Source organism: Marmota flaviventris, chromosome 8 (assembly GCF_047511675.1).
Source record: "Marmota flaviventris isolate mMarFla1 chromosome 8, mMarFla1.hap1, whole genome shotgun sequence".
NCBI classification, from domain to species: Eukaryota; Metazoa; Chordata; class Mammalia; order Rodentia; family Sciuridae; genus Marmota; species Marmota flaviventris.
Genome location: NC_092505.1, coordinates 98,715,525 through 98,736,156, shown reverse-complemented (window position 1 = coordinate 98,736,156; position 20,632 = coordinate 98,715,525). Strand labels below are relative to the sequence as shown.

Sequence of the window (20,632 nt, the reverse complement as noted above, 5' to 3'; positions counted from 1 at the left end):
TTCTCTATTGCCCTAACTGGTATATGAAAGGATCAAGGAAATAAAAGGTCCAGAAAAGCTAGAGAAGACCTAGTTAAAATTATCCAAAATAGAAATCAACATCTCCAGATTTCTAGTTTACATATTTATCTTACAAAAAAAAAGGGAAGTCATAGGAAAGTCAGACATATTTTACTAGATCAACAGTCTGAGCTGTGAAGTAACTCAGCAGAACTCTCCTGGGAGTCATTCTGGGGTATACTATACACCTACATGCTTTGCAATAAATTCAACAGGCTTTTTGACTCCATGTCCAAGGGCAGTACCAGGCACAAACCTATCATTTGAACTGAAGTAATATTAATCCATAAATTTATCTAAACTGTTCTTAAATCTATAATTTCAGCCCATAAAACTTAGGTACCAAAATATGTTAACTCCTTTATTAAAAAGTGCTTTTCTTTCAACCATCTCACTTGTGATATGATTTAACCAAAATATTTCATTTCATCTTACCAGTGCCTTTCTTGATGGTAGTAAGTTTTGATAATATTCTAATAAGAGTTACCATTTATTAAATACCTATTTTGGATTTTTCTAGTTTATCTTCCTATAGAGTATCTCTATTTTCACAATAAATTAAGTTACAGATATTAGCATATTTATCCATCTTCTAGAGACAAAAATTCAGTTTGTATTAATTTTAAATGTTAAACATCTAATAGAGATGATATTCATACGAGATCTGTCTAGCACAAGTCACTACTGCTACCTGACTCCTCTTACTCACACTTTCCAGAATGAAGTTTATCCTATCATCAACTCTGTAACTCTGTTCTATAAGAACTAACACACACTTCAATTTCTATCATGTATAAGGAGTTGATGAGATATCAAGAAATATGCCACTGTCCTTTACCTCCAGAGAGCAATTTAGGTAAGTAGTTACATAAAAAGCTGTGGGATGATCAGCTGAAGTTGAAAGAAAAGTCTTTATAAAGATGGCATTTGAACTGATTAAAGTGGCCTGATCTCTTAAAATCATCTTTTTTAGAAGATCTCCCACTTAGGGATTTCTTCAGGTAACATATGAGGATGTGAAGATTTTTATTGAAGTCTAGAACAGCAAAAAATTTCCATTTTTTTCAATATTTCCACTGAGTCCAACATTTTGTAAGCTGTTGGAATAATCATCTTTGAATATTTACAGAACCCAAATTTATTTACAGAATCCTAACTTATTTGAAGAATGCTGGCACATATTTTTGGGTCCAATGGAGGAGGAACATTACAACTGCATCTTGCATTAATGGATATCTGAACAGAGAAAGGCACTCCTTGGGCCTCAGTCATATAGAACTTCCATACAAAAGAATGAGAAAAAAGAATACATAATACTCCATTTCACCTAAAAGAGAAGAAAAAGTGACTGCTAAAGCACATTTGGAAGAAATGGACAAGTTTGAGAGCTCAACATCAGGTCTTACCTCAATCCTACATTCTGCCTACTCAACCTTCTAAAGCTTAGTCTTGACAGCTTTTGAGAGCACTTAGTATCAACTGCAAACTTGTCAAATTTACACTCTTTGGTGCATTTACAAAAATATTTTAAAAGCTTACCTATAATTTTGATTCTACAGAAAGCTCATTTATTACACTGCTCCTTCTAAAAATATCAATTCACTTCTACACTTTTCCAAAATCAAGCTAGTTTCCTAAAGCCATAATTTAAAAAAAAAAAAAAAAAATCCAATTAGCCCTTTGGTGCTCAAGTGTTCAAAAGCCTTGCATAAAATCTTACGAAGCTATTTTTTTTAAAGGTCAAAATAATTAGGTTAATTGGTTCTGAACTGCCTACAAATCTACTTGCTTCCTCAAAATCAGGCAAGATATGATTTTCCCATGTTGACACTCCTTTCCCTACACGCCCGCCCCCCAAATTATTGATCCTATTTCTTAAAAGAATTTAAACTGGGCCAACTCGTAAGGTTAAAAACTCCAGGTATCCCTCTTATGATTCAAATTAGAATGAAGTGAGACAGGTCAAAAAATAAGGATGCCAGAAGAATAGAAACAAAATGCCACAAATATGCAATCAGCTATTTTTACTCATATTAAATTCTCCATATGTTTCTAGAAGAATCAGTTACTGGGGTTGCCAAACTATCTAGTAAAAAAGCAGAGCCATCAAATGAGTACAAAAATAATTCCATTAAAATTTTAATTGGCAAGTATACAAAATTGTGCCTGAACATAATATTGTCAGAAAACAAATGTGTAAGAATCCTAATACTTACTGTATGCCTGGTAGTATTCTAAGTATGTTATATTATACAACATCAGCACATTTATTTCAAGAGTTATGTCAACTAAGTGTACTACTATTTATGTGGCAGAGCAGTATTTAAAAAAAAAAGAAAGTTTACCTATGAGCAAATTTATAGGTAAAATCCAAACCTTCACTTTGAAAACATTATGTTTACTATGCTCAAAGTTTGAGGTCTGTGGCTGCCTCAAAAAAAAAAAAAAAAAAAAAGTCGGGGGTGGGGGGAGAAAAATAAAAAGTAGATAGGTCAAGTTGCAGAAGTATTCCCAGGATTCAGGATTCATCTGCTTACTAGAAAAAATTAGGAGTTCCATATCTGCCAAAAGTTGGCAGAAATAGCTGATTCAGAGGCTTCTGAATGGAATGATATTTATTTTATAAGTATACTTTTGTGTTTTATTAATAAACATTAAACCTTTGGTAATCTAACATTTTTTTTTTAAATGTGACATGTATTGCTTCAGATATTGCATTTCTTCTCAGAATAATAATTATAAAAGGTCATAGGAAAAGGAGACACATAGTTTATTGTTTCCTGGAATGAAGAAGTGAGTGGCATTTCTTTCCTCCTCCATATACAAAGAAATGGTACGGAATGAAACAGTTACATGAGAACCTGATCTAAAGACTTGGCATGAGATTTTTGGAAACCAACATTATGAAACCAATCATTATCAAACCTTTATGCTATAAGGAGACCTAATTCACTGTACATTTAGAACACATGCAATACACGTGACAGCAGCTAATCAAACAAGTGCAATCCTTTTCCGTTGTCTTAGAATAACTTCATTAACTTCTAAGATTCAAGTTCTCAGAATACCATCAATAACTTTGCCTTGTAAACAGAGTAATAGTACTAAAATTTCCCCCAGATTATTAGTATATCCCAGTATATAATCTTTTAAAAGATGATTTTCTTGACTACCACTGTAGCTATTATGTATCAAAATGTTAAGGTGAGAATGAATAAGCTTTTTCACTCATAATACACTGTGGATAAGATTTAGTGCACCATTTATCTGAGTAAAATATTTATGCTTACTGTGGTACTATTTTCCGGAAGGCTAATTTGAAACCATTTTTATCTTTAAAACTGCATAGTACAGAAAAATAGAGCCACGCTAAACTATAATTTCTCCATTAGCAGACTTATAGAAGAATTTATGGTTGAACTACAGTTAAATATTAATGTTTAATTCATTAGGTATCTTGTTTTGATATTACATTAACACACTGGAATGCCAGAGAATAATGCTAGTATTGGCTTATATATACTTTTTTTTTTTTTCCCCCCCTTGGTACTAGGGATTGAACTCAGGGGCACTCAACCACTAAGTCACATCCCCAGCCCTATTTTGTATTTTATTTAGAGACAGGGTCTCACTGCGTTGCTTAGTGCCTCACTTTTGCTGAGGCTGGCTTTGAACTTGAGATCCTCTTGTCTTAGCCTCCAGAGCTTTGCAATTACAGGTGTGCACCACTGTGCCTGGCTGGCTAAAATACTATTTAACCAAACACTTCACATCTGAAGGCACAATAATTATTTTATTCCATTCTGATAAAAGCCCAAGATTTCAACTCTGTCAAAGAGAAAACCTAGAAACTACCTTCACTATTCCTAAAACCCCTTAGAGTTTTAAACATGCTTTTTAAATACATTACAGAAATAACTTTTTTAGAAACATGATACTATTATGTTAGATAAGCATATTCAATTTGTGAATTAGACTATGACAATCTGCTGCGTACCTCTCAATCTGCCACATTTGACCATTTCATTTTCAAACTTTACTTGCAACAATTTGTTCATGGACCAACTATGAATAATTTGGCAATGTATTTTAAGCCCAGTAAACCCACGTTAGCCGATCTCATCTGGAGAAAAATCACTACCTTTTTTTATGGAAGAGATTTTACCAGTTCATTCATAGTCACTTCTTTCAAGTTAATTTCTTTTATAAATCAATAAGAAAAACTTAATATTAATCCCAATGGTTCATTTTATCAGAGCCCCACATTCTATATAACTTGACTTTTTAAGTCAGGATTCAAATAGCCATTTTCCATGTGTAGAAAAAAGACCACATAGCTAGAATAAAATCTTTTTTTCATTTCTCTCCCTTAACTAGATTATTAAACTAAAGCTCTATGATGTAAATTTTTCTCTCCTCAAGGAGAGACTTAAATAGATAAATACAACAATCCTATCAAGTTAGATAAACAGACATGAAAAAATGGGATATAAACCTCTGGAAAGGATTGTGACAATGGTTCTCAGATTATCCAAGAAGTTCAAATTATAATTGTTATCAACACATAGTTACTTATTAGCTTTCAGTGACTGTCTCCACACCTCATTCCTGATACAAGGATAATGAAGCAATTTATTTGCTTAAATATCTCTGTTCCTTAGTAGATTCTCGAGAACAGGTTATGTTGTGTTCTTTTTCATACAGAATGCTCGGAAAATAAATGGCTGGCATGGAGTATTTCCCAAACAGCACTTGTTTCTAAAAATTACTACTTACAATGAATGAATAAAGTATCACAACATCAAAACAGTACAGCTAGGTTTGGTCACGATATCAAGTTCTTACAAATGTGATGTACATGGAAGTCTTGAGCAGAACTTTCAAAAGGGCTACTTAAAGGAAGGAGACTCAGCTGGAAGCAGAATGTCACGTGATGACACTTGTGCCCCTTCCAGACAACTCTGGACATGATGGATGGAGCTTGGACAGCTAGCTATCCTGCATGCTGAGATCTTGCTAATGGATGGTGAAGCAAAAGATCAGAACTTGAGTTTCTAATCACAATGAGTCATGATAATACAAGACTTGGACCACTTGCCTCCAGAATCTTTTCTATAACAGGGAGATAAAAACTTTTCATAGTCCTCATTTTGAATTTTCTTTTATAGTCACAGAACCTGATACTATTTGGTAAATAATGTTTGGAATTCCAATATGTACATCTGATTTTGCAATTAAACCTGGAGTTTTCTTATTCAAAGTATTTATGTATTACCCTCTATTGCCTCCCCAAGACTTCAGATCATAAAAAATATCAACTAAACTCTAATCCAGTAATGTGGGAAAATACAGATTAAAACCCAGAATTTTACTCTAATAAAAATACTTTACAGAGCCAGGGCTACAGATCCATGTACATGTATGAGAGCCTACATTCATTCCCCAGTATCAAAGAAAACAGATGAAAAATCATGGAAATGGTGAAAATTTCCAGCTGAGCTAGCAACAAGGCTAATTTAGGTTTATGAAAGATAATTTGATTAATACCAAAAAAGTATTAAAAAAAAAAAAAAAAAAAAGCTGAGCCACTGAGTTTAGAGTCAGATCACCTAGATTTGATTTTAGTCCTAGGTAATTTTAGGAAAATAATTTCATATTTCAGGATTTCAGTTCACCAGAACAGGATTAATTCAATAATATAAAAACTTTCAGCTCTAAAATTCTCTTATGTATATTATTCTATTAATTTAAAAGAAAACCAAAAATGTATTGATATTAAATCCAAGAAAATTCCTCCAGTAAAAAACAAGCATGTATTTTCCAGATACAAATGCAGTGGGATCTTCCAAATATCAATTTTGAATAAGTACTTTATCATCAATGAATTATCAGGATCTCTTGTCCCTGTGCCTGCTATTCTGGCTACCTAAAATGTACTTATATTCAACTGTAATTCTTATTTATCTCTTTCAGACCCTAGCATGTATCTTTTTCAGTGAGCCCTGTCCCTAAAATAGGTCCCACATACCATTTTTTCCTTAATACATTTTTTTTCCTTACTTCATTGCACTTATTATGATTCTTTATTTACATAATTGTGTTCTTTATGCTCTCCCACTACAGCACAAGATCTAGAGGGAGGTGGCATATCTGTGTGGTTTTGTTTTTACTACTTTATGGGCCGACACATGCCTAACACATAGATGGAGTTCATCTACAGAAGTATTTGTTATATGAAAGAACAATCACGAATGCATAAAAGCAGTGATCACCAGAAAATGTTTACCTACTTACCTCATTGAACACAGGATACATAACTGCGTAGAGGGGCATAGAAACCATAGAAGTGGTCTCAGCTTCATTCTTCATCTCTTCCATTGTCATCCTCATTCAAAAACCAACTACAGTAGAAACAGCAATGCTAAAATGCAGAGGAATCTTCATTCACTGCAAATTTCTTCTCTTTTTGTGGGTTATAAAACAGCTGGGCACAAAACATACACAGACCTGGTAAAAGAGAAAAGGAGCAACACAAATTCATTCTGAAGGGGAACAACAAATACTAATAATTTTCTTTTCCAAATTATAGAGCTCACCTCCCACCCACTTTTGGTACTGGGGATTTAACCCAGGGGTGTTTAACAACTGAGACACATCCCGAGCCCTTTTTATTTTTGAGACAGGGTCTTGTTAAGTTACTAAGGCTGCTTTGAACTTTCAATCCTCCTGCCTCAACCTCCCAAGCCGCTGGGATAACAGGCATGCATCTGTATCCCATCTTATAAAAAGCTGATCTGTTACTTGTGAAAGCCATGGTCAGCAAGACATCTCTTTTTTTCTTGGCAGACTCAAGAACTACCTTTTCCTAAAGCTAACATCCTTAGCAAGGTACTAGTTTACAAAACAGTGATTCAAAAACTGGCTTCACTGGAATACAGTGATTGCTCCATGAAGAACCATGATAAAAATGACATATCTAATTGCATCATATACAGTCTGAGAAAAGATATCAGCAACATGCACAGTTACAGCATTTATAGGTAATATAAAATTAAGGATGCAAAATATAAAATATGTGATCATATGTAGAGACAACTGAAATAATTAAAAATTAATAAAGAATTAAGTTGTTGAATATCATCATTAAACTTTTTTTGCCAATGGTTAGTTGACTTAATCACCTTAAAATTACAGCAAAAATGTAGTAAACACCAGATTTAAGAAAAATCTTAAAATTGGGAATTTTAGCAAATGTGATCCACTTAAGAAAAATATATGTCACTTAGTTTTACCAGTGGTACTTTTTGGTATTTAGAACAACTCTAGGAATCTCTGACCAAATCTGAAACAAAACTGAGAAAGAAGAAAAACCCAGAAATGCTTGTAGTTTGGAATTAAAATAATGAATTCAACAATAAAAGAAATTTTGCCTTGAAGAGCTGGGAAGGTTATTACTTCTTAAAAGAAAACGATTATTTATTTCTTCTGCTAAACTAAAAAAATGATCCTAATTATAAGGTGAAAGAGTAATAGTAGTAATATACCGACATTAAATAAGAATAAACAAGAAATCATTTATTTTGAATAATTTCTACTATTTGTAAAGCGCTTGGCATTCTAAAACATTTTTGCCATGCATTTAATCCTCAGGATTACTTCACAGTAACTATCATTTTAATTTTACAGATGCAAAAGTACACTGAGAGATGACAAATAACTTGCTCCAAGGTCACTCAGGCAGAATCCCAAGATTTGAAACCAGCACTGTGAATTTGGATCTAATATTCTCACATCACAAAACCAAATCTGAGGCTGGGGATATAGTTCAGTGGCAGGGCACTTAACAAACCAAGTTTGAAGTAAAAATAAAGAACATTCTCTCCACTCAAATGTACTCAAAGTACCCAGGTATTACTCATTTACTTAACAAATATATGTTTAGCACATTCCAGAACATAGTTCTCGGTCATTAAAAATTTATCTGTGCTGGGCAGTTCTAAGACTTAAGCAGTCTGAAAGATGCAATCAAATGCCTAGAGTGCTGTTTCAAAAAGCTCCAACAACCTGTTAAATTTGAGAGCTTAGTGTTTTATCATGTTCCTACTAATGAAGAGGAACTTAGCACCTACTGACACCATTTAGTTCTTTTCTAATAGCTGTAAACATGGATAAAATGTTCATATTTTGGAGATGAAATTTGTTCCCTAGCTTTATAAAACAACAAAAAGCCAACTCTGGCGTATTGGCACAGGCCTGTAATCCCAGCTACTCAGGAGGCTGTGGCAGACTGATCACAAGTTCAAAGCCAACCTCAGCAACTCAGCAAGGACCTATGCAACTCAGGGAGACCTTGTCTTTCAGTGGTTAAAGCTCCCCTGGGTTAAATCCCCAGTACCAAAAAAGAAAGAAAGAAAGAAAGCCAACCAGCCAATTCTTATATTTTATTCTACAGGGCAAGAGAAAACCATTATCTAATCCTATAGTTGATTTAAGTAGATGGTTTTGGTCACAGCATGAAGGGGAGAATGGAGGAACAGAAGCTGAAGGCAATGAAAATTTAAGAGACCTAGTACATCAATGTAAGAAATGAATAAGACCAGGACACTAAGCAAGAGCAAGTAGGTAAATACCAATTTTGGTCTTAACGTTCCTATGTAATTACTTAATTAGTAATAATAGCAGTAACTCCAGCCCTCTCAATTTATTTCTAAGTGAAAAAATAAATATTTATTTTTTCACTTAGAAATAAATTGAGAGGGCTGGAGTTGTAGCTCAGTTGGCAGAGTGCTTGCCTAGCATGTGTGAGGCACTGGGTTCCATCCTCAGCACCACATAAAAATAAACAAACAAACGTATTGTGTCTGTCCGCAACTAAAAAAACGTTTTTTAAAAAAAGTAAATTGGGAATACTTCTTCATAATAAATAAACTGGGAATAAAGAAGGGAAGCTGAAATGTAGCAATGTTAGTGAAAATGAAAAAAAATGAAATGAACGCAGAGTACAAACAGCAGCAGAAGGAAGGTATGGTACCAATGAAAAAGCAAGAGAAATGGTGAAACAGGACCAACAACAGAACCTGAAGAGCTCCCTCAGTGACAGAAAAAAAAAAAAAAAATCAATTAAAGAAAAAACACCCATTTCTTGATTATGTGAAGGGGCAACCTTCAAAGAGTAGTGTACTTACATAACGGGAGTGGAAATTCTCTACAGGAGCAAAGAGACTGAGCTGGTGAGAGAGGAGTCTGAGTTTCCAAGACCTCAGTAAAAAGGAGATAAAATACTAGCAGAGAGAACAGATGTAATGGAACCACTTTTGTGTTTCACTCTTGTGAACACATGCATATCACTATAAACATAAAGGGTGATAGACGTCAAAGGATCAGATTCCATGGTTAGAACCACGGAATTCCTAACAATACATCTTTACTTATGTACCACAAAAAAACTGCTCAAATATTTAATTTTTACCTTTTGTAAATACTGGCATTGAATTTAAAAAAAAGTGTTCAACAGTCTTTAAAATTAATTTTATAGCACTATCAGCTCTCATTTGTCACCAAAAAGAACAATATTTCAGCACCATTATGTGCTCAACAGGTAGCTAGCCTCTATCATACGTCACCATGTTTTAATACTGTTCACATGGAAAATGCTCCAAAAAACAATTTACAACTAAACTTTTCAGAATACACATCCACAAACTGGAGCCACTTAGTTTTATTGGTATTTACATGAAATTAAAAATCAATAATTTGAGTAAGGATTTATAAAACCTGAATTATCCTCCAATTTTTAATTCAAATTAAAATACGCTTCTGTCACTCCTTCCACGTTTCTTCATTTGAAATGGTTCAACGGACAATCTGTAATTATTCCAAGTCAAGAGAGCCTGTTATGGGAAAAGCAAGATGTTGGCCCTTTCACAAGGTTCCTTGGTTTCAGTATGGGCGTTACCATGTCCTCCTAGTTGAGCAGCACATTAACAAAAGTTTCAACCCTCTAAGGAGTACTGGTTTCTGGGGTGAATGCTGATAGCACTCCTATAGAGAATTAAAGATGGCAGATTTTAAATCTCAGATTCTGGAAAGGCCTTAAAAGTGATCATACTGAGTAAAAACCTACAGCAGGAACAAAGTCTAAAAAGGGTATATTGACTAATCTATAGTCACAATAAGTATATAGAGAACTAAAGATGGCAGATTCTAAATCCCAGATTCTGGAAAGGCCTTAAAAGTGATCATACTGAGTAGAAACCTACTTTAGGAACAAAGTCTAAAAAGAGTATATTGACTAATCTATAGTAATAATTAGTAGTTAATAATAAAATAAATAATAAAAATGTAATATCAGTATGGTGGCAACAGAGCAAAACTACTTTGTTTCCCATTTCAAATGTGTTGCTTTGGAGGAAAATTGTTTAGCTTGCATCAAGTTTTGTGTCTGAACTATGAGCATCCACAGAATACAAAACAAAAACCAGAACCATAAAACCGTAAATGATGATAACCTAGACCAAAGGCATATTTCTTAACAATTTTTTTCTTGAAAAAAGAAAACCTCTTTATAAGAAGGTTGCAAACAGAATATAAGCAATCTTTTCCTTTATACTTCCCCTTATTTCCTTAAATATTCAAAAATACAACTAACATCTAACACAAGATGAATCAGCTCTAAATATCTTTCTGGCTTAAAACAATAATCACTTGTTTAGAATGAGGATGCAAAAAAAAAAAAAAAAAAAAAGATTCTTGGTCACTTCACTACCAAACTCTTAAGTCTTTAGGGTTTCTGTCCTGCCCAGCCAACACAGGCATGGTCACTTACAGAACTACACTTACTGTATCTCTAGGCTCAGAATCAGCGTTTCCTGAAACAGACTCCCTTTATTCCATCTGGGGTATGAGATAACTCTACAGCCAAAGTCCTCAGTACTGGTGTATGCAGTTCTTGAACAGAAAAATACTGCCTAAGTAAATTCTTCACATGATACATTCATGAAACATTTGTAGGCAGGTTCTGCCTTATTTTTTTAAGTTAAATTTAGTATTCAGCTTTTTCACCTGGTCCTGTAAACTGTTATTCCTATAATCCCTCCCCTGCAAAAAGGGAACAACTGATTAATGTTGAAGCTTCAACAAAATGTTCATGCCTATTTAGTTTAAAAAGTTGAATCATTCTAGCATTTAGCAGAATGTATGTGTTTATTTTCAGATTCGTGTTATTTCTATTTCCCACAGAGACATTACAGGCAGCACAGCAGACAATTAATGTTTGATGAAGGGGCAAATGAAACTTACATGAAAATAAAACTACATGTAAAACAGTCATATATTCTAATGTCTCTTTTTCATTAGGAAGAAGTGTACAAGTGCATTAGTTCCTAGGTGTCTGAAGACTTAAGCCATCACAATTACTTTGGTGCTTATTAAAAATACTATCCCCAAGACTACTTACTCAAAACCTCCAAGGAGTGAATGGTTCAGGAATCTATTTTTAGCGGATAACCCAGATGATTCTCAAGAAAAACACAGGCTGAGAGCCACTAGTCTAGAAAAAACAAGTCACTGGACAGTCAGAAAAGCTGGCTCTTAAGGCCAGCCTCAGGGATACAGGTAAAATTAAGTTTCACAAAGCACCTGGAGAGGAGTTTATGGTTCTGACTTTGTGGAAGTTTCATTTAATTACTGATCTCATTTTTCCATCATAAATAAAAAGGGGGTGAAATTATATCACCTGGAAGGCCTTGGTACTCTAAAATTCAGTGAATCTATTATTTTATTATTGGTATCTACTATAGGTTCAAAAGTAGTTTCCTGAGAAGTTAAAAAGATTAAACTCTTACGTCATAAAAACTATTAACAAATTCTAGTAAAGAGGTCCTTCTCAAGAGTTGGTTCCTTCCTCCTTGATATTTTCTCAAGAATCACCCGCCAGATCCTAGAGAAACTGGATTTTTTCCAAGACTGTATAGATTACAGTATAGCTATTTTATATAGCTGGAAAGGCTGTTATTTATCTTCATACCTTTTAGGGTTTTCTCATGCCAGAATATTATAGCCATTTCCAAATAAAAAATAAAATTTGGAAGAGAAAAGCTAGGAAAAATGGAGACAGAAGAATAGAGTTTAAGTAAATGATCCTATCTACTTAGATCCAAATAAGCTTGAAGTCTTCAGGATATATTAACATCACTATCTTTTTCTACAAACCATATTTTCTGTAATTCACAGTCTTCTTCCAGTTTTCTTTTTCAATAGGTTATGTGAAATTCAACCTCCCCAAAATATGCACTACTATGATTTCAGTGGTTGTAGAATTTTGCATCTGGGGATATCTAGAAATAATGTCTTGTTAATAGTTAATATAAAGCACTATGGTACTCTATTGTCTGTAATGTGTGTGTTCAATAATTTTTTCTAGGCTTTTTAAAAATATCAATGGACAATTTGTGCATAAAAATGTGGGAAAAAAGGCCTAAGAATTCAGGTTTGAGAACACAGGCTCAAATTCTGGTCCCATCATTTATGAACCACCTTGTCTCTAAGCAAGTAACTTTACCTCTCTCTGATTGAAATAAATGGAAGACAACTAAGCTACACACTTAAAAAAAGATGTAGTTAAAAAATGAGACAAGGCAATTTCTAAAGCAAACCATAAAGTCTCTATATTAAATTTTAAGTTACCAATCATTGGATTTGGGCTATTTTAAACTACAATTCAAAGAAAGTACAATGTTCAATAATGGATTCTCACTTCACTGGAAAGTTTAACCTACTTCATTAAACATGGAAAGACACTCCCCTTTGCCCAGTTACATTTTTCAGGTATCTGATAACCACTAACTGGTTCAAGCACTCTAACTATGCTTTTTCTTTTACAAATAAGAAAGATATTAACTTCAACATCTTTGTAAATATGAATGATAAAGCAAGTGTGTACTAAGTTATTAGGTAAGTTCTAAATAAAACATCATTTACTTAAATTGTCTTTGTAAATAAACATTAGCTAATTAAAGCCACAGTATCTCACGATGGAAGAATACCTAAATGTAAAAGTGTCAAGTACTTAACTCCATTTACTTTATCACTCATGGTTAGTTTCAGTATGTTTCAATACATTATGACAGACTTGCATCTGAGCATACTTATAAACAGTCATTTCAAACTTAAAATATTTTTTTCTAGAGGTGCTATAGTTTGAATTTTGAATGTTCCCTCAAAACCCTTTAATTAAAAGCCTTGATCCTCAGGGTGATGTATTGGAAAATGATGAAACTTAAAAGATGTGGAGCCTAACGGGCGATCCTTAGATCCCTGGTGGCATGCTCTTGAAGTGGACCGTGAGTTCCCTGGTCACTTGCTCTCTCCCTTTGCTTCCTGGATCATGCAAGCAGCTTTATTCCACCATGTACTCCTGCCATGATGTGCTACCCCATCACAGGTTTAAAGACGCAGATCCAATCATGGGCTAGAACCTCCCAAACTATGAGCCGAAATAAGCGTTTTCTTTTCTTTAGAAGTTGATTATCTCAACTATAACACAACATATAACACAACAGTAACAGAAAATTGGTACCAAAGTGAAGTTATTAATTATAGCTATACTGAAGGATGTGGAGGAGCCTTTGGAATTGGTTTGCAGTAGTCTGGAAAAGTTTTGAGGAGCAGGCTTCAGAAAGCCACGGATGCTGTAAATGGAGTTTAACAGGTGATGCAGATGGAGGCTCAAAACAATGCTGACAGGAACACCAATAGTAAAGGCCAGGTTAATGAGGTTTCAGATGGAAATGAGGACTGGCAATTGGACTAGAGGTTATCCTTGTTATACCACGGCAAAAAGATTTGGCCACATTTTGTTCATTCTCTGATACTTTATGGGAAGACCATAATAAAAGGTGATGAACTAGTTTATCTGGCAGAGTAAATTTCAAGATAGTAAAGAATACTGGCTGCTTTTAGCCAAACTTGACATGAGAATCTGGAACAATGAGGAGCAGAGAAGAAAGGTTAAAACTTCCCCCCCAAAAAAAGAAGAAGAAGAAGAAGAAGAAGAAGAAGAAGAAGAAGAACAACAACAACAACATGGGTAAAGGTGGAGATACTAACAAAGATAAAAAGTCAAAGTTTTGTACCAGGGCAATGTGAAGGATTGAGGACATCTCAGGAACTGCAAGACCATTCCACTCATCACAGGCTCAAACGCTTAGAAATATAAATTTGTAAACACTTTCTAGGGCAGATTCTTTTGAGCCTGGGATACACTGCCCAAGAGAACCACTTAGGTATATGTTTCCCTGGGATTCATTTCCTATATTCAGAGGCCACTGTAGCTGCAGTTCAAGTGGATCATCAGGCAGGTCCAGGTATAGGTCAAGTTAGTGGCCAACCATGGCATCATCCATGTGACACTGATTTTGCAGTCATGCAAAATGCAGAAATTATGGAGTCAACACGGTTTGCATGGAGATTTCAAAGGAAAGTCCTGGATGTCAGATAATGATAGATTGTGGGGTCTGAGTTCCTCCAAGCGTCCCCTGACAGGGGAATGAGAGGAACTCAGGCTGAAGCTGAAGCCACAATGGGAGATTCCAGGAAGACAGCAGTGTCATCAAGTTGCAACATTTGTTAGGGAAAGGTATAGCAGCTAGCAAGAATCAGCCCAAGAGAGTTGTGGGTTACAATCAACAAGGTCAAGGATTTAATGATCATCCTGCTCGATTTCACTGATATCTTGGACTGATTTCTCCTTTCTATTATCCTAGACTTCACTTTGGAATGGGAATATATACCAGTTTCTGACCCATCAGTGTATCTTGTAAGTATTTAACTTTCTTTTTGATTTTTTACAGGGTTCCTAGCTGAGTATGTCTTGAGTCTTGCAGGAAACTATATTTGGACTCCTGAGCAATGCTGAACAGTTAAGACTTTAGGACTCTTATTAGAGACAGACTGAATACATTTTGTTCTGTGACATAAGCATAAACCTTTAAAAGCCAGGAATCAAATACTGCAGTTTGGATCTTGAATGTCCCCAAAGACTTGATCCCCAGGTTGGCAACATTAGGAGGCAGTGGTAAATAAGAGATGGGCTCCTTAGGTCACTGGGGGCATGCCCTCAAATGAATGTGGTCATTCAATTTGAGGAATTCCCCTTTTTTCTCCCTGGCTTGTGAGGTTAGCAGTTTTGCCCTACCATGCACTCCTGCCATGATATGCTATGTCACCATGAGCCCAAGGAAACAGGGCAAACAGAACATGAACTGAAGCTTCCAAACTATGAGCTAAAATAATCTTTTCTTTTCAAAAGTTGGTTATCTCATATATTTTGTTTTAGTTATGGAAAGCCAACACAAGGACAGTGAGATCCCAAGAAACTTAAATCACAACATTATATAAAGGAAAATAGAAATAGGAGGATTTCAATTATATCAAATGACATTAAGAGCACTGTTACTACAAAGGTGAGTATAATTTTCTCATGCATGAGATGGTAATAACATCTATCTCTTAAGGTTGTTGTTAAGATTTAATATATTATTACAGACAAAACAGTGCATGGCACATAGTAATTATTTAATATTAGCTATTATGATTAAATAGAGAAAATACATATGCAATCTAATCTAGAATGACAAGTGAGATCTCTCTAGAAATCAGGCCTCCATAATCCCCCAGTCAGGGCTATCAGGCTTCTTCAAAGGCAGAAGAACTGATACATGATTTTAAACCTTTTTAAGAGTCTTTTCCCAAGCAAAATCTCTTCTCTCCACCACAAATTGAAATTTGCTCTGGAACAATCACTACTCAAGAATTATGAACAAAATATTATGAAAAACAAGGTGAGTGGCCCTCCTAGTTAGGGTCAGAACCTTACTGGAAGCTGGCAGAACCATTATATTTTTCCATACCTCAGTTCCAGATCTCAGTCTTTAACCAGTAAATTTATCCTTATCCTCACCACACATGATAAAAATAGTAATATCCTAAAATTTAGTGTAATGTCCAGCTTTCACAATTTGGAAATACAAGTGTTTTAGTCAGCTTTGTGTTATTGTAACCAAAATATCTGACATGAACAGCTAAGAGGAGAGAAAGTTTATTATGGTTTCAGAGGTCTCAGTCCATAGAGGGCAGAGTCTGTTGCTCTGGGCCCAAGATAAGGCATCCTGTCATGACCAAAGGGTGCTGTGTAAGAAAGCAGCTCACTTCAGGGGCTAGCAAGCAGAATTGAGAGGGAAAGGGCCTTGGGGCAGATATATATATTCCTTCAGGGCATGCACCCTTAGTAACCCATCTCCTACAGTCACACCACCTGCCTAGAGTTACCACTCACTCCTTTCAAACTAGGATGGACTGATTAAATTTCAGCTCTCACAATCAATTCACCTCTGAGCATTCCAGCATTAACAAAGAGGCGTGGGGGTGGGGGACAATACCTCATACCCAAACCATAACAAAAGACAACAGAAATTTCCTAATAAAAAACTAACCACAATGGTGACAGATAAATTTAACTAAATACATTACAGTGCTATGTAGCCTATTGTGTTGGGATTTGTGAAGTAGTCAGCCAAATTGAACTACTCTAAATGAACCAGCTCTTTATGCCAACCTTGGCTCAATTAACATATAGCCAAGACCCCAAACTTCATGACTAGAGACTAACTCAAGAATGTGGTTAATTCAACCATCACTCTCAGGTACTCAGCTGCAGAAGTTTGTGGATCTTTAACTTGCTACAGCTTAAATCTCTGATGCTCCCTAAAAATTAACTGCATCACCAGTCAGAACAGCAATTATCAAGAATACAAACAACAGTAAATGTTGGCAAGGATGTTAGGGAAAAGGTACACTCATACATTGCTGGTGGGAATGCAAACTGGTGCAACCATTATGGAAAGCAGTATGGACAGTCCTCAGAAAACTTGGAATGGAACCACCATTTGACCCAGCTATGCCACTTCTCGGTTTATACCCAAAGTACTTAAAATCAGCACATGACAGTCATACAGTCACATCAATGTTTACAGCAGCTCAATTCACAATAGCTAAGCTATGGAACTAACCTAGGTGCCCTTCAACAGATAAATGGATAAAAAAATATGTGGTGAAATACTACTCAGCCTTAAAGAATGAAACTATGGCATTTGCTGGTAAATGGATGGAGGTGGAGAATATCATGCCAAGGAAATGGGCCAATCCCCAAAAAACAAAAGCCAAATGTTTTCTCTGATATTCTAATGCTAATTCACAATGGTGAAGGTGGGGGGGGGGCGGGGGGGGGGGAAGCTAGGGAAGAATAGAGTTACTTTAGGTAAAGGGGAGTGGAGGGAGGAATATGCGGTAGGAAGGGTAGTAGAATGAATCAAACATTATTACCCTATATACATATATAACTATATGACCAGTGTGATTCTACATTATGTACAACCTGAAGAATGAAAGATTATACTCCATTATATATGATGTCTCAAAGTGCATTCTACTGTCAGGTATAACTAATTAAAACAAATAAAAAAATTTTTTTTTAAAGTTAACTGCATCATGTCAAGCGCACTTACATATTTTGAGAAGTACTGGTCCTTAATACATACAGTTATAGACTGGGCAAGAAGTAACTAAGCTTTTCTTTACATGGATAGCACAAAACAGGAGATAAGTGTTTAGATATAAAACAGAACGGCCTGAGTTTGAATTCTTGTGTGCTATCACTTATTTAGTAACTCTTTCTAAACACAGTGAGAAATTCAAAACTCTTTAGGACAACAGAACTTTTTTCAAGGAAAATCTTCTATCTCCCTATACACAAAACATACTAACCTGTTTACTCATCCAATAAATGTATTAAATACCTATTCTTTACTAGTCCCTCACTCTCACAGGAGCTCTTACCCACCTGTCCCTCCTCCATACATTAAAATTTGGAATATTGATACTAAGTATTCACTTTACAGGGTTGTTAAGAGTACTAAGTGTACTTAAAATACTAAATACAGTGGCTGACACCCAATAAACATTCAGTTCATGCTGGTACTGATATTATATCCAAAGTTCTACAAACCTGACATGGTATCAGGGCTGCAACTGGGGTGAGGTAAACCAGATGCCTAGAGTACAAACTCTGACTTGCATGATATAGAGTTAGGACCTCCTTTAATTTTGTAATCTAGATGCTTCTGTTGCCTCACCTTTAGTCTACCCCCCGCACAGCATACACAATGATACTCTAATATTGGTATCAAAATGTCATAGCACTTACACAGCATATTTTCAAAACCTTTTCTCCCCCATCTACCAAATTGGAGGAATAATAAATTTGGGCCCCCAGAAGAAATTTACATATCACTAAAAGCAAATTACTGAATTTTAGGATATTAAAAGAATCTGATCCTCTGATAAACTTTAAAACTATTTACCACAATGGTGTTAAAAATCATCCTTTATTCACTCAATGTACAGAAGTCAACTTCACAAAGGAAGCTGTGACCTAGAAGCAGGCTGGGTAGTTCAGTAAAAATCAAGATATGATCAAAGATCTTCTGCAGATAATTCTTTATAAGGGGGATAATCTCATTCAGGCTAATCAAAAGTTGACAAGAGAATCAAAGAGTTCATTAGTTTTGAACTGGCTGATGGAAAACAGAAACAAAAACAAAAATAGGAACAAACTGCTTCTTAGATACTTAGAAACAACTGGCTCAGGGAGAAAAATATAAATCTCCTTAGTTATGTCAATCTCACCCCCTGCCCCATTCTAGTGTCTAAACTTTTGTTAAATTCTGACTTGATCAAAATTTAAGTGAAAACACTTAACAAAAGCATTAAAAAAAATTTCTGCTTGAACATTTTCATCTTTGCCCATAAAATTCTTGACGTAGACAGGAATTGCTTAACTGAACAAGTATTTCACTGAGGCATGGTAGCTTTCTATTTTCCTTTTCATTAGTGTTTGTGATCTCTGAATCTCTCCATTATAATGTTAAGGATTTCCTTTAAAAGCATTTAAAAATTCAAATCACTTACCCTCTCAGGAGTATTCTTATGTTCTTACTGTATACTTAAAAGTGCATGTCCATTTAAGGATTCTGTGTCACCCTGGGTCTTGCTTACTTGCTCTGTTATCACTTATAATCTTAGATGCAATGGGCAAGGTAGTGCAAACCTGTGATCCCAGTGGCTCCAAAGGCTGAGGCAGAAGGATCAGGAGTTCAAAGCCAGCCTCCCCAACTTGATGAGGCCCTAAGCAACTCAGTGAGACCCTGTCTCTAAATAATATACAAAAACAGGTTGGGGATGTGGTTCAGTGATTGAGTACCCTTAGGTTCAATTCCTACTACAAAAAAACAAAAAAAACTTAGATGCCTCTTTCACTAATGACTCCTAATTGCTTAAGGTCTTCTAAAAGATACAATCTGCATTTTTTGTATCTTATAATATTTCTTTGCACCACATGTTAATAAAATCTTTACCCCCAAATAACTAATTATCCCTGGCTCAACTGATTAACACTAGGTACTAAGGAGGCCAAGGTTCTACGGAACATCAACTTCTGTTCCCAAACTCATCTAAAATACAAATGCTATTAGTCACAAGAACTTGAAGGCAACAGAATGGTAATTTCTAATACTGCACTGACAGTTCCTCCTGGAATTTTCACTTTGCAAAAGTATAATTCATTTTCTAAAAAAGAACACCAAAGTTAAGCAAGAACCTTGGAAATCGCTCAAGGTTTGATAAGTATTACCAAAATACCAAATTTAATATGGGTAAAGGCATCCATAAAGTATAAATAATTATGAAAACAAGAGTTTAACATTATCCAAAATCCTTTAGAATTAAATTCAGAAAGCTTTGCAACAATCTGAATTAGTATAGGGAGCAGTTGCTGCCTGGAGGCCAGGGCTGACTCATTTAATGTTCTCAAAAGGCTTTTGGTCATATACCTTGGTATAACCTTGCGTATAATCTCCTGTAAATATGAAAAGACAGCAGAGGTGTAACATCTTATGGTTTTGTCATTCCTTGACTCCAATCTTAGCAGGATTCCTGGTCATCCTGAGGAAAGACAGGGTGGCTGATATAACACTCTAGGGAGCACACCTGCATCATTATATACCTACCCCCCCAAAAGTTCAATGGACCCTCTTAACTTTTTTTTTTTAAGAAAAAACAAAAAAAAGAAAATTAGCTACTGAAATGTGTAGGTGATAAAAAATTCATTCCATGTGCGTAAGCCCCAGAATGAGAGAGGTAAGAGACATGGTCTGCTACTCCCTATGTCAGACTTATGGGTCACAATCACAAGGCCTCTCACAGTGAGTAACTTGCCACATGATTTTTATAATATAACATACATATTTATTTTCCAATAGTTTCTATATATAAAAAAATCAGATATTTCAGTAATCTATTCCAATGCTGCAGAAAAACTGAATGTATTGAAATTGTTAGTTTCTATGTTAAGTTCCTAATACATTTTTTAAAAGTAAGTATGAATATTAAGTAATTCTTGCCTGCCACACTGACCTTAGAAACTAAGATAACTTCTCTGCAACTGTAACTCCAATGTTAA

The 20,632-nt window shown here is 35.1% G+C and overlaps 1 protein-coding gene across 2 annotated transcripts in view; it reads right to left on the bottom strand.

Moving 5' to 3' along the window:
* Positions 1 to 20,632, bottom strand: part of Pdcd10 (programmed cell death 10) — a 42,075-nt gene that overhangs the window by 16,110 nt on the left and 5,333 nt on the right. For both annotated transcript variants that reach the window (XM_027942114.3, XM_027942115.3), the window contains exon 2: positions 6,355 to 6,567. In XM_027942114.3, the coding sequence (XP_027797915.1) occupies positions 6,355 to 6,450 (96 nt within the window). In that variant the 5' untranslated portion in view covers positions 6,451 to 6,567. The remainder of the gene's footprint in view (positions 1 to 6,354; positions 6,568 to 20,632) is intronic.